The following is a 26,190-nucleotide window of genomic DNA, read 5'->3' as shown; positions in this document are numbered from 1 at the left end:
GAGACATTAGGAAGAAGAAAGTTGTTTAGAAAGGAGAGAAAAGATAAGATTCCAAATGTAGTCGCCTCTTACGATCATACAATGGCGGCAGCAGGTACAATTCTTACGCCCTACCTGCAGGGACTGTCTACACAGGGAACCACAAATGTTTCATATGGTACTAAATTGTATTTGCATGAACTTGATTATGTTATATACAAAGCATGATTGTTTACGCAATACAATACAATGCATGCATAACACATCTGTTTGATAACCTGTTAAGCATGCTTACCTCGTTCTCCAATGTTTCGGGTATGCATCTCTGTTGTGGAATAACTGCCAAAAGTAAATAAATAAAGAATTAAATAAAAAAAAAGATAAATAAAAAAGAAATGTAACATTTGATGTTATACCTTTGTTTAAGAATAGAATCAATTGATTACACAACGTTGTGCAATTTAATGATATTTAATTATTGGATTTTGTATCCTCCACACCAGCCTCAAAGCATCATAATTGTGTAATAAATGAAATTCTATTGTAATGACACTGAGGTGTCAAAATAGCTTTGAAGTTAAATAATAAATCTGTATTAGCACCTACTACATTTTCCGTTAAGTAGTTAGTTCATAGTAAAACAAATATATATTTCCTCTTCATAATTTTACACTGTGAGAGTATATTTTCAAAGAATTTTCTTTTTCCGGATCGTTTAACACATCTTTCCATAACATCAAAAGGGCAATTTAGTCTATCTGGGTATTACAGATTTTCAGTTCCGCGACCGATTTCTTAAACTAAAACCCCAATATATTTTGTTTTGTACGGAAACCACATAGCGCTCGCTATATCATGATGAGTTCTAACAAGTTGTTTGGAACGATTTCCTTATGATTGCCATAATTGCACTTGCTCTTTTAATTTGATCAAAACTAATTATTTTCGAATTACAGATTGCTATCAAGTATTCCTTTGTGCTTTTGTCTGTTTCTATATACATTTGCGCTGTATCAGAGAGATAGTATGTAAAATCGTTTGCGGTGTGTATATGAACACATTTACCTCTTCTTTAGTAATCACTTCGAATATTTGTGTGTCGTCTGCGAACAAGTACGCTTGCCTCCTTGCGATAGCGGGGATCTGATGCCAACTTTACAGTGCTACCTCGCTAAAATAACATGCCGAAATTGCTCAGCACAATACTCCACCCGGTCATATTATATGTACAACAGATAAACAAGTTGTTTCTATACCCCGACATCGCTTTAGTTTAACTTTCGTCTTTTTCACCTTATGTAATAAGGGCAAATTTATCTTTACAGAAAATTAATTTCATGAACAAAGGGCGAAAGCTTGAATGGGCGGAAATTTCCTGATATACGATACATGTATCTCTCGACCTGCGGACATAACCAAACGCCTTCCTCATTTGGGTGAACATTCAACATTAAAATCAGGTATTGCCAACGAAGGCGCTAGGAAAAAAGAGTTTTTAGAAAATAGAGAGAAAACATAAGTATCCCAAATGTTGCACAGGGGCAGCAAATCAATTTTGTTATTCTAAAATGCCCATTTTTGGTTTAACGTCATATCATCAGCTATGGTCATTTAAGGACGGCCTCCCATGTATGCAAGATGCATGCGTGTAGTGAATGTGTGTGTGTTTTGGAAGGCTGCGAGGCACAGAAGGAAACCACCGATAATGCAGCGGGCTCCACATTAACTTCCTTTCGGATTATGCAGTGTGACACAGCAGGCCGAGTTCCCCGAATCTGAAGGGAATTGCATCATACGATCAAAAGAAAACAAAAAAAGAAATTCAACTCCAATGTCTTGACACTATTTGGTATAAAGAAAGAATGACAGCAGAGATGTTATCAGAAACAGACCTTATTTGATTGTTAAGTGTAAGACAGGCGTAACTGTACCTAAGAGACCGTTTTCTCCCTGTCGAAGATATTGACGAGTTATTTAAATCAGCTTTTGATCCCTCAGCGCTGGACGATAAATTGGGATGTGATTTCCGCCTATAACTTTCGTTGTCGTTATCGGAATCTACAGTGAAAAAATGAAATGATGTTTATATATATATATATGATAAAACCTGAAGAGCCATGTGAAGGGTGAAAGCAGCTTGTATTTTAGTCGGTCGTTAGATCTGATATATATATAAAAACAAAAGACCAGATGTTTTTAGTACCTACCTATATATATATATTTATATTCAGCAGGCCGAGTTCCCCGAATCTGAAGGGAATTGCATCATACGATCAAAAGAAAACAACTAGAAAAACAAATCTTACACAGTTTATATATTATACATTTTCCTTCGCAAGGACTTATTTATTTTTTATCTACTATATATATATATATATTCGTCACGATAACAGAATCGACGTATATGTTGAACCATAGCAGTTATTTTAAAGTGTACTTTAACAATGCAAAGAAAACACTTTGCTTCGCAGTGTATTATTCTTTTCATTTGGTTTGGTATTAATTGGTTTATCGTCCTATTTACAGCAAATTATATTTTAAGGACGTGCCTGTTTGTTCGTAATGTATCCGTGCGTGTTAGAAGTGGTGTATTGGTGTATTTTCCTCCTTGCGATAACGCGGATCTGATCTGAAATTTAGAGTGCTACTTTACTGAAGTACCATACCGAATATATTCCGAGACATGTTTTCCAACCGGTCATATTATATTGATAAAGAGTTACACAGAACAGCGTAATAACAAGTAAACATTTATACTAAGCTAATGTGGATTCTACCTGTAAAAGTGCGAGTATTTGATAAGGGAAAACTGGCCGTTCGACCAGTACAATTTGATGACAAGAAACTGTTTATGATTGAGATGCTAGATTTTATCTTTGAAATTAAAAATGATCATTTTAGCGAATATCAAGAAGAAAATAGGAACAGCTAGAAAAACAAATCTTTCACAGTTTGCGTTTAAATATTTCCGCTCCGCCTCGCCAGTATTACGTTATTTTTGAAACATCTCAAAATACAGTAGTGGTACACGCATTCCAATTCTGATCTGTTTAAACCTACAGTGTATGAAAGAAACGATGACTTCAAGTTTTTGGTTATTAAAAAAAATCACTCTGTCTTAGGTTGGTGACGTTAGTAACAATCAAAATGATGCGGAGTTGCATTGCTTGTTTGCAGTTTGATGTCCTCACAACAGCCAGGGTAATATGAGGACGGATATTTACATTGACCTTCAGAGTAACGCTTTTGTTCGCGACAGCATTTATAACAAGTAGTAAATGTAATGGGGGACCATTATAAAAGTCCCTCAAACTACCCCCCATAGTACCAAAGATGCATCAGAAAAGTATCGCAATGCCATAATACACATACAATGTACATACTAGATTTGAGCGTAATCGAACAATATCTAAATATCAACCAATCAGAAGCCTTCCTGTGGTTGCTAGGCAACGAAACATATGCGGTTAAATTTGCGGTCCCCTAATATCCCTATATACAAAATGTATCATAATCAAAAAATATCTAAATTTTGACCAATCAGAACCAAGTATTCGGCAGCCATTTTATGAAATCAGAAAACAGATGTCGCAGTTGAGTTCGCAGTGCCATAATACGCCTACATACCAAATTTGGAATGCAATATCTGTAACACATGTAAAGTAGGATAGGTGACAATGGCTATTCTTAGCGAACACCTTTAGAAATTTTAATTCCCAAAAATATAAGACCCTTCCTCATGCTCATTTATATGTTTGAATTGTTTCATTAAGTTCTGTCCAGTCATCTCTGAGAAAACGTCCGGAAAAGTTCGCGGCGGAAGCTATTGAAAGAATAATAATAATGATAATAAGAAACGGACAAAAACAATATGTCCCTAATAATAAAAAGAAACGGAGTAAAACCACTTCGTTTGGGGGATTTAATAATATTAAGAAACGGAGTAAACACACTATTAAGTTTATGTCGTGTCGAGGTCAATAGGGATCATTGATCTCATGAACAATTGTCATCAGAGTTTTCTATGAAAATGAGAATTTTGCGGACAGTTAACCGTGAATCATTTGGATTGGCAAATAAAACATCTTGTTTTATCGTGAATAAATAGGAATCTGTTCTTATATCTCACACTTACGCAACTTAAATTGTTTGTACTCAAAAATCTTATAAATTTAAACAAAGAGAACTTCTATTTTTAAATGGGACATAAAGAAAACTGTTAACATCAGTACCGTTTTCCTGCTGGCTTACTTCGTGCCCAACTGCAGTCGACAGACCACTAAAACACAAATATAAATTATTAAGATGTCGTAGTGGTTGTAACAATATTTTAATAGGTAATTATCATGTAACAGCAATATTGCTAAATGCATTATACGAACTGAAGGCAATAAAAAGTGAATTTTGAAAACACATAACAAGTTATATCAGTAACGAATTACATTCATCCAAATCTAGGTTATAATTAATCAAATAATAGGTACACTAGTTGACTAGCAATATTTTTTTCTGTAATGAATACTTTAAATACAGTATTATTCAGCTGTAATCGCCAGCATAGCTATATGTTTATACAGCCTCTATACGTGGAGCATTTTACAGAAATATACTTAGCTACGGCTTCTACCCCAGGCGTTGCCCTTACTTCCAGGAAATCTTTACCTTTTCGAAGGACTATTGTAGGATTTCGTACTTCCGGTTGTAGTCGCATTCGATTTACCCTCGTCCGCTGCAAGACAAAAAACAAGGTTGAAATTTTAATCATTGCTTTTCGTTCATGTTAGGTACCTGATCATTAATCAATTTACGAATTGTTACTACGCATGGGAGCTAATACTTGTGCCCCAGCTCGATGCTCATTAGTGTTTTCATAAAACAGTTGCAATGTATACAATCAGATAACGTCAGATAATGTTGACGTCGTCCAAGGTTTACCTGCAACGGCCGATATTTTGGCTGTATTTTGTATTTGTTTATGCGTGTGTTCATTTTGCAATTAGGAATTTGATGTGATAATAAAGACAGTATCTAGCAAAACCGAACGCAAATGCGGTTTTCATATGACTTCATCTTTCAATCACATCAGTACATCAACAATCACTGCCGCAATTGGTTCGATGGTAAAAATGGTATCATTGAAGACGACATACTTCTTGAGTCTAACAAATTTAATGTGTCAAAAACTATTTGCAAAAAAACCCACGGTCGATAGCTTCCATTTCTTTATTGTTCTATGATACTTGGCAAACCGAGTAGACATTGAAAAGTTCTAAAATTCAGAGTTGCATTAGCACCGCTACCCGATTTCGACCTGGTGCACCCGAAAGATCAGTGCATACACTAAATGTGTCAACATCATTCGTTTCAGACAACATTTCGATGACGTGATTTGAGGTAGTATTTCTCCGAAATAATGCTTTTCTATTATACATTGAAATAATCGACCTCAAATAGACCATTGTTATAGAGATTTTTTACACACAAATCAAATGCAGCACCACATCCATATCGGTGGATAGCATTAAATGTAAATCAGAATGACCCCTTAAATTATTTTCCTTACCTTCATAATTACTTCTTAAAGACAGCCAGATAATCATTGGTTATTGTGAGTTATATACGAACTAAAAATTATTTTTACTTAATTCAGTGCTCGTGAATCACCTGTATTGTGGCATCAAATCTTTGACAAAATAATTGCATTGTTTGTTAGATCGTTTTCACGGCCTTTGATAAAAAAAAATCACATACAAAATATTCGATGAAATTTTACATTTCGACTGACAACTCAAACTTAGCAGCATTGGGGTACTATAAAAATCATAACAGATTATTATGACAATTGTATTATAATTAAAAGCAATGATTCAAATAAGTATATATCGTAATGTGAACTAATTCCTAAAGTTTTATTTTAGAGAAGGACATCTTGCTATTTTTGTTCAATGTACTCTTCTGCTTTCAATATTATTCTTTTCACATGTTGAATACATTGAAACTAAATTTATGATACGAATGCTCTATACTTACATACTTCCAAGTGTACGATTTCACCGTCAACTGCTTTTGATTTGGCTTTCGCACTGCATTGGTAGTGAGCTTCATCTTTTGATTTGCTTGATTTTTTTATCACAAGGGTAGGAGCTTTTGGATATCCAGAAAAATATTTACGATTGTCAATAGGAATTCTTGTGCTTAGTAGTGGGCGTTTTTTTCCCTTTTTCCATGTAATGCTGTCTGCTTTAGGATCCACCGTACAATCTATGTATGCTGTTGATCCTTCGCTCGCATGGTATTTTGTCTCATCCATTGATATAACCATTCCCTCTGTAGACGCGTAATGATGTTAAAAGATTATATCAATACACGTAATTCAATTAGTTGATGTATTGCTAATATTATAGGCTATTTTGCATATTTCAATTGATATCAAAACCTATTGAGGATAACGTTTATATCATAAATAAGAACAATTTATCGAAATATTATGTTCAAAATTGCTGCCATATGTATATTACAAAAATAAATGTTTGGAGAGGGAGTTTATTTGTACACAACCAATATTCATCAAATTGTCCGCTATTTAAGATTACTTGCATATAGCTAATCAAATATATGTTTCTTTACGAAAGTGAAAACAATTTTGCGCAAAATATTTACATTGATATTAACTGTCGTATCGGTGGACCGTGTTTTATCAGTTTTTGCTTCGACTTCGATGTCCATCTTAACATTATTACTGACAGTTAGACACGCGGCTAATATGACCTGTATCTCAACATGTTTAGCCGTTGACGACAGAGTCAGTCCTATGTCCATGTCCATGATTGTGTAACGTTACTCCCTAAATTAAAATATATGGGGACAATGTTTTCAGTAACTTAAAAGTCTTAATTACCAGTTACTAGTATCATGGTATCATATTAACTCTAGGATGAAAAGGAAATCCAAACCATGAAAATACAAATTAAAGCTTTTATTTCTTTTGTCGTCAAATGTGTTGAGGTGGTTAGCATTGATTTATTGTACTACTTGCTCGGTTTAAATGGGCCTAAAACTACTGAATAACTTTTCTTTGTGTTCGAATATGATTATGTTTTGTATTGTTATAATGGCCATCAACCATGTCAACTAGGGCCAACCAACACTTAAAAAAATGGATATTCACGAAAACATCATCAAACTAAAATTAAGTTTAAGATTTAAACTAGAACTGTCGCAAATGGGCTAAGTAACTTAATACGCCCCGCATTCCGGCTGCTTGTTGACCATGAGGGAGCTTATAAAAGAGACATCACGATGAAGTATATATATATTTTCTTTACTTTTTAAAAAACATTGCATGTATATATCTAGTGAGTCATCTATTGGAAAATAACGGTCGGATTTTGCCGATACATATTCCTAAAAATATGTAATTACTAATAGAAGAGGAGATTCCTTATCCTGTCTGGTCGGACAGTTCGTTCTGCAGTTGTTCGTAACACTTCTAATAACGCATGCGCACAACACGCCATTTCATTGTAATCAACATGACTTGCCGTGGGACGTGTCAGCGAGTAAACAGCATTACCGCCACAGCTACGAAGGGAAAAGTGGCCAAACGGCCAAAAGATAGCGCAAGGATTAGGTTCCGGAGGAATAATTGCAGTCGGGAAGTATTCTAAGGAGAAAATAACTGCCCTAGCAGTTAGTACGGTTCATGTATTCTTACGGGTAGCAAATATAAAGCTGAAATGGAATCGACAGATATGCTGTTTATGTAATAATTGAATATCTAAATATCTAAATTAAATTAAATAGTATCTTTGTCTAAGTTGGAACACAGATTAACTTAGTTTGTAATGTTAATGGGCATTTATCGGAGAGAGTTTACTTCGTGTTTCTATATACAGTAGTTTATGCGATTTTGCTATGGGGCCCTCCAAGGGATAACTGTTGTGATGCTGTATAGTATCTCTCTCGGTACTCGGGGTCACATTAGATACGTGCGCTATTATATTTAATTAATTTAAAATATTTTAGTAAAATGGTATGATTTAATTATATTGTTGAAGTAAATGATTTTTTTATTCAAATGCAACATTTAAATATATAAAAATGACGGTTCAAGATGAATAACTGAGGAAGGAAACCTACTTATATCACAGAAATAGATTACTATCTAAGTCTGTGCTTATAGTAATACATTTGTTAATCGTTATGTTTCAAAAGTTTATGTTTTCACATGACGTTGACTTAGAATGTATGATCATGCAACAACTTTGTTCTATAAATCATTAATTTTCATTTACGCGTATGCTTTAATCTCTGTAGAGTATTAAAAACATATAATTAGCAAGTATCTTAACACTTGTCAATGCATATATACACTGTATATACTTTATGAAAACATTTAAAAAAGGATATTCGTCTCGTAAATATTCCTTTTTAAAGAAAGGTTTGTCCCATGGTTGAGGGAAGGTGTTTAGCCCCGTAACCATTTGTACCAGTCACATTCCGGTATTAGAAATGTCCTGGTTTCTATAAATAATGCCGAGATGCCAACACAATTTTCTTCATTTACATTTTGAATATTGTCATGTGTGCAATTAACTTCTGATGTTGAATAATTACTGCCAAGAAATTCAATAAGTTGCAACACGGACTTAGAAATCCTATTTCTTGGTTTCATTGTGCGTTTAATAAGTTTCATGTGAGCTGCATGCCTTACAGCCCCTCTCTAGGGGCCCTTTTGGAATCTTTGTATCTCGGTCAGACCACCTGTGTTACTGCCTCGTTTCAAAACCGTCACGTGACGTTATTGGCGCTATTTTTAACAGGGCTTTCCCGAACAAGTGGTCAAACTGGACATTTGGGACGGACTATGAATATGGGGATAGCAAGGTAACATAAGGTAATATATGGCTCTTCACGTGATGTCCCTTAAAACATGTGAAAAATATGAAGAAATCAAGTGTCATGAAAAAGTTTAACCTCAGTCGTCGTACCAGCAGACCGATGGAAAAAACAAACATTGCTACTATGACCTTTGAACCCATGAACTCGAAATGTTGTCACAATGAAGGTTGCATCAATGCTACATATATTCCAAGGTATGTGCATACAAAATACCAACCATTTCTTCGATATTTTACCTCTTCAGTCACATTATGCATCTGTGACATTTGACGTCATGCCCTTGGAAGTTTGTGACAATGTAGCCTGCATAATTGGCTAAAATACTCTAATGTTTATGTGTATACTAAATATCTACCGTTTCCGAGATAATTAGCCATTTCAGTATGGTAATTAATTCGTGACCTTTGACCTCGAAAGTTATCAGTAGAGTAGCTTGCATTAATGCTTACATCATTCCAAAGTATGTGTTTACAAAACATCTACCGTTTCTGAGATAATTGGCCATTTCGGTAACGTAATGTACCATCTACAAAAGTCAAGGGCCATTACTCTTGAAAATATTGTAGGAACATAATGGCGTTCGTGAAGACACTGATTCATTTGAGGAATTACATATAAGTTTCCTTAAAAAGTCCATAAGAAACCTAGGAGGAATAGGAGGTATACTATTTTGTCTACAGACAGACAGACGGACAGACTGACAATGATTCCAGTATACCATAACTTTGTTACGGGGAGTATAAAAAGACATCAATAGCGAACGAATTCGTTGTTAATTATATCAAATCTTATTGGAAAGATCGATTGCTTGCAAATAGACGGTACATTATAGAATTTGTTATGGCTTTGTTTTAAATCGGCGCATTAACTCCTAATATGTTTGGCCGTAGATGGTTAGCCGCATTCGCGACAATAGGGTTGGTCTTCCTTGTGTAAAACATAATTATGTGCAATGTAGGTTATAGCTTATAATTTCTTCCAACCATGTTGCGAACTCGTTGTGTCGGACATATACATTGTGTAAAATATTGATAATTTAAAACGACATACCTATATCTTCCTCTCGGCGTAAACTTTTGATTTTGTTGGTGCAGGTGTCAACAATTGAGCACAGGTCCCGATTTACTAATTTCAGCTTTGGTACGAATTTTTTATAGTCTCCAACAGAAATAATTTTTTCGATCTTCAGGCGGATAAATAGTTCCTGTATTGTTTTGATTTGATTGATATCGTTTTGAGAAAGAGGATTACCATCAAATAGGCATTTTAACTTGAATAACTGTTTCTGAGTTATACCTTCACCCAAATCGAACACCATTTCATTATGAAAATCGATAGCATCCTCAGAAATATCTTCCGCCATATTGGTTGAACCTTAATAATCTGAAAGACACAAAATAAACACCAATCAGAACACTACAAAAACAAACATTTAAGTTTTAAACTTAAATGTACTTAAACTAACAGCATATATAACTAATTTGAAACTAGTAGTATCAGAATATGAAAGTGTTAGCGAGAAAAAAATAAAAAAATAAAAAAGTTTACGTGAAATAGAGGTCCAATGGGCCTGTATCGCTCACCTGTTACTTATCTTGGATCCAATTTTAAAAGAGGGTCCAGGTCAAATTTATTTAAATATGCCAAAGTATTGTTGATTTTATTTTATTAAAGTTACTGCAATAAGCTGACCTTTAAAGATGATCATTCAATCAGATCTTTGACTTCTCTGACACAGGGGGCTCATCTATTGGATCAAACCCTTTGATTGTTTTCTGAGGAGAGTGAGACAGGGAGAGGGAGGGATGGAATATTAAATTTCTAAGAGAGAGAGAGAGAGAGAGAGAGAGAGAGAGNGGGGGGGAGGGAGGGAGGGACTGGACTGTTATATTTTTGAGCTCAAGCTTATGAAAAAATGAAATAGAAGAACTTTATTGATTCTGTAATTTATTTCAAAGCCCAGGAGATAGCTATCAGAATAATATTTTTGCAAAACAAGAAGTTTTTCCCATTTTTTTCCATTCCATTTCAAACTTCTCTTTATAAGTTTCTCCTTTGCTATTTGCTATAATTTTTTGTATATAATGGTAGTCTTTTATTGCGTTAACCAATGCATTTATATTTAAGGAGCTATGAAGAAAACGCATTTTATATATATGTTGTTTAATTATAATGAGTATCTCATTATCAATTCTACCATTCACATTTTGTGCAAGAAATCCAAATAAATAAGATTCTTTTTTGAACTCAAAAGGAATAATGAGTGCATCTAAAAGAGTTTCAAAACAAAGAAGAAGTTTCTGAGTCTCTTGACATTTCCATAACATATGGGTAATAGTTTCAACCTCGGAATTGCAAAGTGTACACATAGGAGATACACTTATTCGAGTTTTAAAAAGGAAAGAATTTTTTGTCAGAATATGGTGATTTATTCTATACTGAAACCACTGAAATTTTGTATTAGTAGTTATAGCAAAGAGTAGCTTAAATCTGATGACAAGAAAAGTGACTAAAATCAAAGACTCTATTCCTTTTCTTCTGTCCTGATGGAACAATGTTATTTTTTACCCGGATACTATAAAAATGTTTGGAACCTTTAGACTTTTTAAAGAATCTTTTTTCTAAGTGTACAGGAATAAAGGAACATAACAATTTATATTTAGGAAAATCTGGATTAGAGTTGAAATGTTTTACTGCAGAAAGAACACTGTGATATTTGAGAAAATGAGTCTGTTTTTGATAAATTTGAGTTAATTGTTGAACTGTATAAAAGGAACCAGAATTATAGTCTTTTATCAGGTCATTTATTTTCACGTAGTTTTATATAATCTGAACCACAATTTGCCAACATGTCTATGTTAACATATGTTTTTAAAATTGCTTGCCATTTAGATGTACATCAAAATATTTTTCTAATCCAACCTAATTTGAGTGAGTCTATAAAAGTTTTGATCATGTTTAACCCACCTCTGGGTTTGGACAGTGAGATAAATAAATGATTAAATTGTGAAACCCAACTTGATTTTATTATGTTTATTTTACCAATTGGTGTTAATATTCTCCTTTTCCATGATCTGAAAAGTGATTTAAAATTTGTATCAAAGTTCAGTTTAGGTACCTCATGTAAATTAACGTGAAGTTCAATGCCAAGAAGTGTAAAGTTTTCCCTACACCATTGTAAGTCAAGCTCTGGAAGGAATTTATCTGAGCTAAATTTCTTATTGCAAATCCAAACCACTTGAGTTTTTGAAATATTTATTTTTAATCCTGATATACTTTCATAGAAATTAAGTTCAGTAATAGATTCCTGCAGTGATCTTTCTGTACCATCAAGTGCAAGCGCAGTGTCATCTGCATATTGTGATAGAAGTATAGGACAGTTATCAACATTAATACCCTTAATTTTCTTATTGTTTCTTAGTTTCATAGCTAAAATTTCAGCACACAGAATAAATATATATGGAGCAACCGGGTCCCCCTGACGACAGCCCCTTTTAATTTGAAAAAATGAAGACAGATTCCCTCCCTGATTAATTACAGCACTAGCATTATTATGTAATGTTTTAACCCAGTTTATGAAGAACGGTATCTTGGTATAATGCTTCTATGCGGTAACGCAGATATAATGCCGACCTGAAATACTGTCCGATTGAAATAACATGCGATAATATTTCGTCATGGTTGCTTTGTTTACAAGGCTTTTGTGTTTATCTGAAACGGAATGTTTACACAGGGCAATACATTGTAAACACTATAATTCCTTTAAGGCTGCGGTAATTACAATTGTTAATATGTTAATATTAATGAAATGATGAGTTTTCATATCGCCTTAACGACGTGCAATTGCGTTATAAACATAACAAAAGAACTCTTACCTTATAATAAGATCATGCAGACAAAGCAGGAATCATTTTCAAATATATAACCAATGCCTTATTTCAAAGGCAACAGGTCAGTCTTGAAGTGCAGAGGTCAGGTCATATCGTGTAGAATGATCGTACAGGTTTTTCGTAATCAAAGTAACTCCATAGACTCAACCCATTGGGACGACAAACGCAGATTCTTTCTTGACATGACTCTGCAACGAAATCAGTATTCAGTCATTTGATACACTTACACAACATCAAGTGGATGGCTCATATGCTTTTTTCAAATTTTCTCCTCACAAATAATTTAATCTAAGGACATAGTAAATTGAAACTTAAATCGTTAAATCGTCATCCTTTTATCAATGAAATATTAATAATAAAGAGTATAACTGTTTAACAAAGCTGTAACTAAATCTCAACAGATTCAAAAACGCTTCGATCGTAACATGTACCATATGTGAAGCATCAAGTTATTCAGAATGACAAATTATGAGCTTAATTTCCGACATCAATCGACAGATTGACAGCTACGCATACAAGTTAAAAAGCACTTGACTCCCAATTACAAATATACTGCCAGTCAGCAAAGTAAACTCCATAGAACGATAAGATTAAGAGTTGTTCAACACATTGGAAAGACAACGGCATAATTCTGTCGTGTAATGCATCTGCAACAAAAACATAATGTCTTTAGTCATTTGATAAACTTAGGTGGATGTATAATTTGCTTTGTTTGGATTTTCTTACAAATCATATAATTTAAGGAATTGTTGAATTGAAACTCAACATTCAATCTTCGTCTTTTCATACATGAAAAAATATAAAGGTTAAAACGATTTAACAGAGCTAAAACTAAATCACAGCAGATAATGACAAAAGTAAGCAGTACGACATCGCTGTGAGTTTCTGCATTAGTCGCCTCTTACGATACATGCCGTGGGTAACAGCAGGTACTTAGTTTCTTGGTCACAACTTGGACGAAGTTGCAATCCCAACCTTTAACCATACTCATGCGCAAATGCTGAGTATTAAAGACAAATACACGTATGCTACCAGAATGGCAACGGGGTCTGAGCTACCCTTGAATACTTAGTCCCTGGTTCATAGGTTTAAAACTGTTGAGATCCCTACCGTTTGACCTTATCACCAATTGCTGCGTATATAATAATAATAATAATAATAATATTCAACATTTATATAGCGCCCTATATAATTTGTAAAATTACTCTAAAGCGCTTTACAACATATGGATAACAGTAATGTTTATAATTGTGAAAACAAAAAACAAAGGCTTATAATCACTTTTATACATTTAAGCAAGCAATGTGCACATAATTGAACAAATAAAAGGGTGGTATTTACATGACGTCTTTGCAAAGATTCTAAAATGCAGACGTGAAGAGGTGAGTTTTAATGTCCCTCTTGAACTTGGCCAGGGTATTTGACTTTCTAATAGCAGATGGTAAGCTATTCCACAACGTAGCCGAAACCCTCCCAAAGCATCTGTTTCCGTAGGTCACAGTACGAGATTTTGGGACACACAACAAAGACTCTGCCCCCCACCGCAGTGATCGTGACGGCTGATACAGGGTAACAAGCTCCTATAGGTACTGAGGAGCTGTTCCATTCAGTGCCTTGTATGTGTACACCAGAATTTTGTACTGCGACCTGTATCGTACAGGTAACCAGTGCAACGAATAAAGCACAGGTGTGATGTGCTCTCTCTCTTTCGAGTACGAGAAACTAGCCGTGCTGCAGTGTTCTGGACCCTCTGCAGACGACTAGCTAGTTTGTCAGATATACCACAGAGCAGGGCGTTACCATAATCCAACCGAGAGGTTACAAGGGAATTCACCAAAATCTTGCATGCATCTGCAGTTAAAAACTGCCAAATACAGCCGATGTTCCTGATCTGGTAGTAACAGGATTTGGCAATAGCGTTCACTTGTTTATCCATGTTCAGTGAACTATCAAAGTATACCCCTAGGTTTTTAACAGCTGGAACAGTCGCAATAGTTCTGGCACCGACCTTGAGCTGGAGAGCCACGATTAGTTCCGTCTTTTCCTGATTAAGTTATAGTTATATAGAGACAAACGCAACCATTATCCTCGACCAGGGGTTTTGAAACACTCCTAGGTACTTAATTTCTGGTTGTTAATATTGAAACCGTTGAGATTCCCACTCATATAACTCTATAACCATTTCTTCAAATCTCACAGTACAATAATGAGTAAATAATTTAATACCAATTTCAGCCACTCATAATTAATCCCTTTCGTTCAATGTGTATCAGCACATTGATCCCTGTCTTAATACACTGTGTTTTTTTACTATATACAGTTACATGTACCTTCCTTTAGCTTCCGTTTGGATATTACTGTAGGTCAGTTGGGTAAGGAGAGTTGCGTTCACCAGATAGCTCAATCGGGTAGGTTGATAGTAAGCTAACCTGAAATCTAGGGTTGGAATCCTGGCCAAACCCTGCTTGGGTTTTTTTTCACACTCAAAATAGTCCTGTTGAATTATTTTTTGTTTAATTCTTCTAATATTGGTTGTTTTTTCATCCTTTTGAAATTAATTGTAAAAAGACCTGCGAATTAGTTGGTTGTATATATGTTTGCTGAGACGGAGTACAGAGCACACTGTATCCTAGTTGCAGGTTTTGCATTGGTACTGGGATCATTAAACATATCCTTTAAAACTCAAAATCGTCAAATGTGGTATGTTCTTTAACTTGACGTAACCTTGCACAAAACAGAACGTAAATGATATACGTAGTGTTTATGAGCTGTAAACAATTGTATAGATGCCGGAGGAAGGGTAGACTTAACAAATAATTACACGTAAATACATTCGAAACGGTAGAGTGCTTCACTATACAGCGGGAAAACACAAAGCACTGTCAGCTTGAACGTTAGCATATCAAAACTGTGCTATGGCGTTACCCGATGTCTGTGCTGCACAACTCGCTATATGTCTTTTGATTATGTTTTATCATGAATGGGTACCAGCAGTTCTTTTTGTTCAATAACTTGCTGCTAGTTATATTAACTTTTTGTGTATTTTAAGAAGCCCATACCTTGTTTCAACGTTATGAATGGCAAAACTTGACTGACATTTTAATACTTAAAATTTATTGACACACTATGATACGATGTATTTGTTTTTAAACATTGCACCGAGGTACGATTTTGTATCGTCGAGCACGGCTAGGAAAGGGGTAAAATGCCCTTCCAGTTTTTTCTTAAACAGTTTCTCGCTACTCGACGCCACTCCTTCTTAGCCAACCTCGGGGGAAATGGATCAGCCTGCCGATAATCAGATAATATTTTGCCCTTAGTTAATCATGGTCTGAACGTGTTGTAACAGTTACTACATTCATTGTTATGCAAATAGAAATAATTGATACCCCGTGTTACTGTTCTTCTTTGTATGTACCAGTTGCCTCGCGTCCATTTAACAGGTAATCACAAATGAAATCTACAACTACTTTCTCAAACATATCAGTACTTGTACATTATGCTAAACCTCATTTTGTTAAATGTACCAACGACTGCCTGACAAGCAATGTATTGTACATGTAGAATGATATCTGTATGTTTTTAATGTTACAAATAACTGTTAGTAATACAGAGTGTAAATGTAAATTCTTCAGGTAAGTTTGAATGGGTCTTCATTTTTTACAGGTCAATACACGGTATCATATCTTACAGTGTTACTAGAATACAAGTTGTAAAGAGATAACATTAAAACAAGTGTACAGGAATCAACAGTAGGAATATCGTTGCTTGATAAGCACAGAAACGCGTCAACATACATGTTAAATGCTTCCCGTTTCATACGTATGAAATAACATTATGTTGACCTACATATGGTACCTTCTCACGACCCATTGTGTTATATATTCGTGTTAATGTAATAGAAAAATCATAAATCGACATTTATCGTTATTCCAAACTGTCAGAGTTTTCTTTCCCAGCCTACACCACCCTCTACGCACAACAATCCTAACTGTCCTTCCTTCTCATCAGCTGTATTAAAGGTTATATCAACAAAATATGTTGACATGGCCCAACTTGTCAATACTTTGAATCAGAGGAGACAAATATTACACACAAATATTCAATCGTAGTTAAGTGTGTCTACAGTTAAGTACCTACCTTTTGGACGGGAATCATCCTACCGAACCCATTCATAATAATTATCATCTATACAAAACAGCATTGTACCTGCTGTGTGTAAAACACTACTTCAAATGGCAGTCGCCTATATCAATCTACATGCGTATTAGGTTACATAATCACGTGACAAATTCACAATACCTGGTTGTCGGTCGATTAAGTACTGTAGGTTTGACATTTAAATACCTGTGTTATGACTGCACATAAACCATACATAGTACAAAAAGAAGGAAGATAAAATCGATTTATTATATACAGTACAGCAGTACGGGTTTCACAAATCAATATTACACACGATTAACATGTGTTTTATGCTGAACCTTGTCTTTTACATTTATGTTATTTTGATGTAATTTCGTTTAGCATGTCAAGTCTACAGTTTATTGGCTCTAATGACATTTTTGTGTTCATGGGCAGTAAAAAATCAATTTACCAACTTCATAGGTTCCTGCTAGTTATATTTACATTTTTGTCCATACATTGTTAAAACGTTGTAAATGGCAAAACTTTACTGACATTTTAATAATACTTCAAATTAATTGACACACAGTTACACGATTAATTTGTGTTTAAACACTGAAAAGGTAAGATTTTGTATCGTTGAGTAAGGGTAAGGAAACAGGTTAAATACCCTTCCAGCTTTTTCTTAACGCCACTCCTCCTTAGCCAAACTACCTTCATTGTGATACAGATATAAATAAGTGGTACCCCGTGTTATTGTTTTTCTTTTAAATATACAGATAGACCCCGACTCTGATACCGTTCATGGCATAAACAACACAATGATGATTAGTCTTTGAGTCGCTGAAGATCAAGATTGCAAAATGTATTGTACCGGCTGCCTTGCGTTAACTGTCCATTTAACAGGTATTCACAAATGAAATTTACAAATACTTTCTCATGCATGTCAGTACTTGTACATTATGCAAAAACTCATTTTGTTGAATGTACCTGACAAGCAATGTCTTGTACATGTACAATGTTATATATATATTTCTTGAACGTTACAAATAACTGTTAGTAATAGTATCATGTTAATGTCTGCTTGTACAAAAAAGTGTGTATGTCGTTACGACAAATGTATCATTATTCTGGGTGTGACAAGGATGGGCTTCATGTGAAGGTAAATGTAAATCCTTTAGGTTTGTTTGAATGAGTCTACATATTTACAGGTCAATACACGGTAACATATCTTACAGTGTCACTAGAATACAAATAACATTATAGCAAGAGTACAATACTCAACAGTAGGAATATCTTGCCTTGATCGGAACAAAAACGCGACAACATACATGTTAAATGCTTCCCGTTTCATAGGTATGAAATAAAATGAAATTGACCTATATATAGTACCCTCTCACGAATTATTGTGTTATATATTCGTGTTTATGTTAAGAAAAATCATAAAACGACATTTATCATTATTCAAAACTGTCGGGGTTTTCTTCTATCCTACACCACCCTCCACGCAAAACAATCCTAACTGTTTCTTCTTTCTCACCAAATGTATGTCTGATAATATCAACAAAATATGTTGACATGACCCAACTTGTCAATACTTTGAACCAGAAGAGACAAATATTACACACAAATATTCAATCGTAGATAGGTGTGTCTGCAGTTAAGTACCTACCTTTTTGACGGGAATCCTCCTACCGTACCCATTCACAATAATTATCATCTATAAGAAACAATATTGTACCTGCTGTCTGTAAAATCTACTTAAAATGGCTACTTCCTATATCAATCTACATGCGTATTAGGTTACATAATCACGTGACAAATGTATAAATACCTGGTTGTCAGTCGGCTATATCACGCAAGGTTTGATATTTAAACACCTGTGTTATGACTGCACATAAACCGTACATAGTAAAAACAGAAGGAAGATAAAAATGGATAGATGTAGGGATTAATCACAGTACAGTAATTTAGTGATAGAAATCTAGTAACCTGTATACATAATCAGTTCATGCTAACGTTGTCTAAATTCCCGCATAAATGTAAGTCAGACCTCAAAATTATGAACTCGGAGGACTTAAAATAAAATTCTAAACTAAGAGTTTAGGCTCTTTTTGTTGTCTAACTATTCTAAATGTTCAGGCATGAAATCTTTTCTGCGAGTGAATCGTCCGATTTTGAGATGGTGAGGTGCAGCTGAATACTATATTATCTTGTATTACATAACTGAGAACCACGTGTTTATTTATATAAAAAATCAATTCATTCCAAGAAGTAAGGTAGTTTGAGTGAAAGTTTGTGTCCTTGTAATGTGTATTGTATATTGTATATATAAGAGGAAAATGCAAATAAAAAAACTTTTCCAAAAGAAAAGGGGGGGACAAAATGTATACAGTACAGCAACACATGTTTGAGAAATCAATATTACACACGATTAGCCTATGTTTACCCTTGTCTTTAATATTTACATCCGTTTAATGTAATTTCGTTTAATATGTCCAGTTTACTTTTAATTGGCCCTAATGACCTTTTTATGTTGATGGGAAGTTACGAATCCATTAACTCACTTCCTAATTGTGGGTGACAATGCTAGCTATAGTAGCATAAACAGATAAAAAAACGTAATGTTTATAGCATTAAAAAGGACCAGAGATGTTTATAGCAAAGAGGACAAGAGGAGCCTGTATCGCTCACCTGGATATTTAATGTAATTATGACAAAAAAAGAACAATATGAGTTTCCATGTGTAGGGCCAGCAACTGATTGGGTTGATAGGCTAATCCTAATAACATTTTTATTGGTTTCTCCTTGCTTCATACATATGTTATATCGGGTGGTGATCTCGACTGTTTCCATTTTATGACCCGGAGACCAATTCCCTAGGAATGATAACAGAACCCGAGGTGGTTGGTAATGGAAATTATACCACATTACGTCACATCACACAACATCACATAACTGTTTTATGTTTCAGTCTTACAATGATTTTTTTAATATGACTGTTTTAAAAACGAGGGGCAAAATAACCCAAATGATAGCACTATGAAGTCGGCATCAGATCCGCGGTATCACAAGGAGACAAGTACACCAACAAACCGTCTCCAGCAAACATACACATATCAAAACATACACGGAGATACGCCCTTAAACTACCTAAGCTGTAAATAGGACGTTAAACAATATAAAACCAAACCAAACCAAACCCATCAGATGCGTTTTTAAAAGAAATATCAAACAGAATGTCCTGAAATTGCACGACCTGTCAATTCTTAATACCAAAAGAGGAAACGATCACACACAAATATTTGGACTTATTTAAGTATGTAATATGTTAAATACTTACCATATTAGGAGGACACATAAGTGCCTAATCACTAGGATGACCATCTATTCGAGTCGTAACATTTTACCTCTACGCATACCCCCGACAGCCGCCTACGTATGGTTAAGTATATGTATTTGGTTGCATATTCGCGTGAAAAATATACAACTACTGTAGTCAATTGGGTATGTAACGGTTATTGGTCATTTTAAATACCGGGGCTATTTAGGCTCATGAACTTAATGAAATACTTAAAAGAATGAAGATACAAATCGATCAAGACAATGGATTCTAAAATGTACAGTACAGCAGTGTAGGTGTCCTAATACAATATACATACGAGTAGTGTGTGAATGCTCCATTCAAAATAGCGTGTAACGTTAAAATTATTGTTCGTTGAAGCAAATGAACAACCACTCAGTGAAATAAGAATAAGATTATGCCTACAGTTTGCCTACCAGTTAAAGTCGAAGGCAGATTTTCGTCATAACTATGGCTCTACCGTCACCCTGTTTCCGTCATACATACACGTACACAACACACATAGAGGCGTGACGTTAGCTGTTAATAGGACGTCGTTTAACACAATCAAACCAAACCTATGTTCGGCTTATATTACACATATGGAGGCACATCCTTAAATTACCTTTGCTATCAATTATCTTTTCTTTTTTCACTTTCCAACTTTGTTTCTTCGGTTGTGTCTCCCTAGGCATCATTTTTCACATAGCTCTGGTTTTTATAAGGACGCTAAACTTCATACAAATAAATAGAAAGATATTTCTGTAGTTAGTAGATAATTTTAGATGCATGTAATACACCATATTTGGATATTTATACAAGGGTATCCTAGTAAATATTTCCTTCGTTAATATTTCTTACCCTAGTTTTATCGTTGTTTTAGTTCGTATTATGTTTTGGTGTTACTTAATTAATATATCGTTGTTTTAAATCGCATTAAAACATGTTTCGGTCTTACAATGTTCGCTCTTAATTGGCGCTGAAAACCATTGATGTGACAGGGTTTTTAATTCAGCGAGCAAGATCGTAAATGACAGATTATGTTATCAAATTGTCCGTGTTGTATTCTTAAAAAAATACATTGTATAACTTGTGATTACTGAAGAAATAGTGGAATTATTTATTCATTACGAGTCTTTCCTGAAGATTATCCCTTTTTTGTTCTTTTAATCGTTGGGAGTAATATCATTGCAACATGTTTGCATTATCCTCACCATTAGGATATCGGACTCAATTCATCGAGACATGCAGGAACTTATGATCATAACCTGATTAATGCAGTGTAAATAATTATTTAACATTAAAGATGTAAAAACAAACGAGTGATTGCGTATCTTCTATATTTCAATATACAAATAGATCCCTGCCGTATTGTCTTGTTCATGTCAAAACATCACTTATATGATATACACTTTACAATCATTTCGTAGTGGTTGAGATTAAGATTACAAATTTACTCCACCGGTTACTTGATTTTACTGTCCATGTTCATTAAGAAATTTACAAGTAATTGCTCATACGAACGAGTATTGGTACATGTGTATGCTTCCCGTTTCATAGGTATGAAATAATATCATAAATATATTACTATGACCTACGTATGGTACATAATGTACACTCTAACGATTTATTGTATTTTGTAGTCGTGTTAACGACATTTATCATTAATCTAACGTATTTAGGTTTCCAGTTCCCGTCTACACCACCCTTCACATACAATCCTAACTGCGTCTTCCTTTGCACCAGATCTGATATTAAAAAGAAATATCAACAATATAATTATGTTGACATGGCCCGACATGTCACTACTTTGAATCAGAGGAGACAAATATTACACACAAATATTTCAATCGTATATAAGTATGCTAAGTTCCTACTTTTTATGGGTGAAATTTTACTGTACCAAATCAAAATAATTATCATTTATACGAAACAACATGTAACCTGCTGTGTATAAAACGACTTAAAATGGCTACCACCTCTATCAATCTACATGTGTATTAGGTTACATAATAACTTGACAAATGTATAAATACCTGGTTGTAAATCGGCTATATCACGGTAGTTTGGGCATTCAAATACACTAAAACTGTGTTAAATATGCAAATAAACGGTACATAGTACCACGGACGTAGATATCAGGGATTGGCATCACCTCTTTCATTTTGCGTATGTATTGTCCACCTCTTGTATTTGTGCACCGAACCGCGACGGCCTGTGACCTCTCACTGAAGCCAATTTACCTGTAGTGTGCTTGCGTGCTATCTCACAAACCGGTTTCCGGTATCGATAAACAAGTTGTTTACCTAAGTGACGAGAGACCGATAGTGTGGCACTGATTTGACAGGCCAGTAACACAGTGTAATCATCGTGGCTAAAACTTTAGAAAATGAATGCATACATGTGATGATGTCGCAAACTATGCCAAGCAGCAACATTTCATAGTAATTTTGCACAATTTTGTCACTAGTTATCCACTGGTCGCCTATTGTCGCAAAACTCTATTACAATAGCATACATTAGTATGCATAAACTACTAGTCATTTTGTTCCTTGGAAATTATCAATGTTAGGAATAAATTGATGTTTGTAATTGATTGTTCCTTGTTCTGGAGTTACTTCCCTTTGAGAACTTCTGCAATAATACCGTAAATGTCCACCTATAATCCCCACTTGTGTTCATCATGCAACCTTGTATAATTTGTGAATTAAATTCGAAATTGCGATGTATCAATACTATACCGTAAAGTACCTTACAAGTCTTATTGTAGTTTTTTACAGTTGTTACATTTTGTTATATGTTGTTGTTGTAGTTTCTTACGGTTTTGAAGAATAAAGTCTAAAGAAATTGACATGTTTGTCGACGTTATCTATCTGTCAGACCAAAGGGAAGCATATGGATATTTAATGTAATCATGACAAGATAATCTCTTTAAGAACAGTATGAGTTACCATTGCCGGGCCAGACAACTGGTTGTTTGGCTTATCCTGATAACCTGACAATTGGTTTCTCTATGCTTTGTACATATGGTTATATGGGATAGGGATCTCAACTGTTTCCATTTTATGACCCGGAGACCAAGTCCCCAGGGATGCTAACAAATACCGAGGAAATCAAAGTAGCATGAATGCGTTCGTCACACCATGCCCAGCAAATCAGTATATGGTCATACAACTGGTTGTTTGGCTTATCCTGATAACCTGACAATTGTTTTCTCTATGCTTTGTACATATGGGTATATGGGATGGTGATCTCAACTGTTTCCATTTTATGACCCGGAGACCAAGTCCCCAGGAATATAGCATGGATGTGTTCGTCACACCATGCCCAGTAAATCAGTATAGATTTTTTCAAAGCTGTAACTTATAGTAGATAACCCGGTAGTATCGCCCATACAACTATTTATAGAATAACATAATAAATATGTAAGATCTAGCGCTTGGCCTTTCTTTCTGTTAGGGCTTCTTTAGGTATATATATAAGAGATCTGGAATTGTTACTTTGAATACATTATATATTTCACGAGTATGACAAAATACTGATAATTTCTACGAGAGTCGGGTATTACTGATAATTTCCACGAGTGCCAGGTATTATGTCTATAAACAAATCCAAAGGTTTCAGTTAAAAAAAGCATAAATTCTTTTTACGTTTTCACCTGATATAAAAATACAATGTATATTATGATGAGGAGTTGGAAATATTTCGAATATTATATATATATACAACTTCATACCACCTACACAATGAATGATAAATTGGTTGTCGCCGTTTGGCAGCGTGGGAATACTTGGGAAAAGTTGGGAACGACTTAGGAATAACTTTAGATGTATTTTTCCATTGGGCTTATGACAGGTGACAGGTAAAAGTACGAATGGAGAAACCGCTGTCTAGAATAGAACTGTTTTGAATATATCTTTCTACACCTTTCCTTGGTTCAAGGAATTCCTCTGCACAAAAAAAAAATGTGCCCGTTTGTCACTGAGGGTGTCGATGATCATTTGGAATTGATTTGACTTTTGATTAATGGAGAAATGCATCAGGTACATATAGTATTATATAGATTGTAACCAGTTCATCACACAGTATTTTCAGGGTTTGCTGCAAAAACAATTTTCTCAAGATAAACCATAAAACACAGTGTGATAATATATAATTCTAACAGATGAAAGTTTACCAAGCTGACACTAATGTAATAATAATTCAATATATCGCAAAACCTTCGTATAACTGATATATCTAACAAATCCATAACCTCCAAGTTACATTTTACCATTCAACTCATGAAAAACATTTTTTTTTTAGTACGACAAGTCCTTCATCTTCGAGGGATGGTATGCAATCCGTTCACACAATGAATCTTTCGGGTTGATTAGACAAAAAAGTTAAAAATTGTGTGTTCTAAATCAATAATACAAAATGCAAAATGTAAATACAGTTGTATGTCATTTTAGCATTTTTAAATCCGAAGACAAATATATTGGGGGAGTTGCTTCCCCTGAACTTCAATCAGATAACTACCACACGATACATCAGGTGACACGCATACTGTCTATGTTCGATCCCTGACAGAAATGGATTTGTTTCCAATTAATCCTGATCATAAATGGATCAAAATAGGAAACCTTATTCATATATCAGTCAATACATATATATGAAAGTTGTGATAGAACATTTTCTTCGGGTATATTACGCAAAGAAAAAATATCAACAGTGTGAATACAAGGTGGTCACAAATTGATGTTCGCTATTTTACTAAAACTCATAATAGACAACACATAAAAAAATGCATTTCATTGAAATGATACTGATACTTAAAAATAACATTTTGATTATACAGTTTATTTTGTTAAGTACTAAGGTCATTGAAGAACGGTATCTTGGTATAATGCTTCTATGCGATAACGCAGATATAATGCCGACCTGAACCACTGTTCGATTGAAATAAACATGCCGTATTGTTTCGCCATGGTAACTTTGTTAACAAGTTTTTTGTGTTTATCTGAAATGGAACGTTTACACAGGGCAATACATTGTAAAAACTTTAATTCCTTTAGGCAGCGGTGGTTACAATTGTTAGTATGTTAATATTACTGTAATGATGATTTCCCAAATCGCCTTAATGACGTGCAATTTCGTTATATACATAACAAAAGAACTCTTACCTTATAATAAGATCATGTAGACAAAGCAGGAATCATTTTCAACTATGTAACCAATGCCTTATTTCAAAGGCAAGAGGTCAGTATTGAAGTGCAAAGTTCAAGTCCTATCATGTAGGATGATCGCACAGGTTTATACGACACATAGGCTGTTATTCCCTAAGAGGAACATACACCATTTTCTTTCTTACAGTGCACCAAGTTGTGTAGGGTCACGCTTATAACTAATTCTTTTCGATTATTCATGAACATGATTTAAACTATTATACTGCTTCATGGAATTTGTAGATAACCATGACAGTAAATAATTTAATACCAATTTCAGCCACTCATGATTTAACCCCTATCATTTCAATGTGCATCAGCACACTGATCCCTGTCCTAATACACCTTGTTTTTCCCTATATACAGTTACCTTCCTTTAGCTTCCGCTTGGATCGTAATGTAGGTCAGTTAGGTTAAGAGTGTTGCGTTCACCAGATAGCTCAATCGGGTAGGTTGATAGTATGCTAACCTGAAATCTAGGGTTGGAATCCTGGCCAAACTCTGCTGGGTTTATTTTCACACTCAAAATAGTCTTGTTTATTTAGATTTTGTTTAATTCTTCTAATATTGTTTGTTTTTTCATCCGTTTGAAATTAATGGTAAAAAGTCCTGCGAGGTAGCTTTTCTTTGAAGAAACTAGTTGGTTGTATATATGTGTGCTGAGACAGAGTACAGAGCACACTGTACCCTAGTTACAGGTTTTGCAGTGGTACTGGGATCATGTAACATATCCTTTAAAAATCAAAAT

General features: G+C 34.5%; 1 protein-coding gene across 13 annotated transcripts in view; it reads right to left on the bottom strand.

Annotated features, from left to right (window-relative positions):
• LOC110458824 overlaps window positions 1-26,190 on the bottom strand; it is a 131,982-nt gene that overhangs the window by 32,577 nt on the left and 73,215 nt on the right. For 7 of the 13 annotated variants that reach the window (XM_021510757.1, XM_021510768.1, XM_021510766.1 and 4 more), the window contains exons 1-8: window positions 18,565-19,911; window positions 12,756-12,958; window positions 9,931-10,263; window positions 6,010-6,306; window positions 4,642-4,708; window positions 4,212-4,258; window positions 1,911-2,037; window positions 275-318 (exon numbers count right to left, since the gene is read on the bottom strand). In XM_021510757.1, the coding sequence (XP_021366432.1) occupies window positions 275-318; window positions 1,911-2,037; window positions 4,212-4,258; window positions 4,642-4,708; window positions 6,010-6,306; window positions 9,931-10,243 (895 nt within the window). In that variant the 5' untranslated portion in view covers window positions 10,244-10,263; window positions 12,756-12,958; window positions 18,565-19,911. The other 6 variants (XM_021510760.1, XM_021510759.1, XM_021510762.1 and 3 more) reach the window with 5 other exon arrangements.

The sequence above is a fragment of the Mizuhopecten yessoensis genome, unplaced genomic scaffold (genome assembly GCF_002113885.1).
Source record: "Mizuhopecten yessoensis strain PY_sf001 unplaced genomic scaffold, ASM211388v2 scaffold9847, whole genome shotgun sequence".
NCBI classification, from domain to species: domain Eukaryota; kingdom Metazoa; phylum Mollusca; class Bivalvia; order Pectinida; family Pectinidae; genus Mizuhopecten; species Mizuhopecten yessoensis.
The sequence above is the reverse complement of the archived record's forward strand: the minus strand, read 5'-3'. Positions and strand labels throughout refer to the sequence as shown.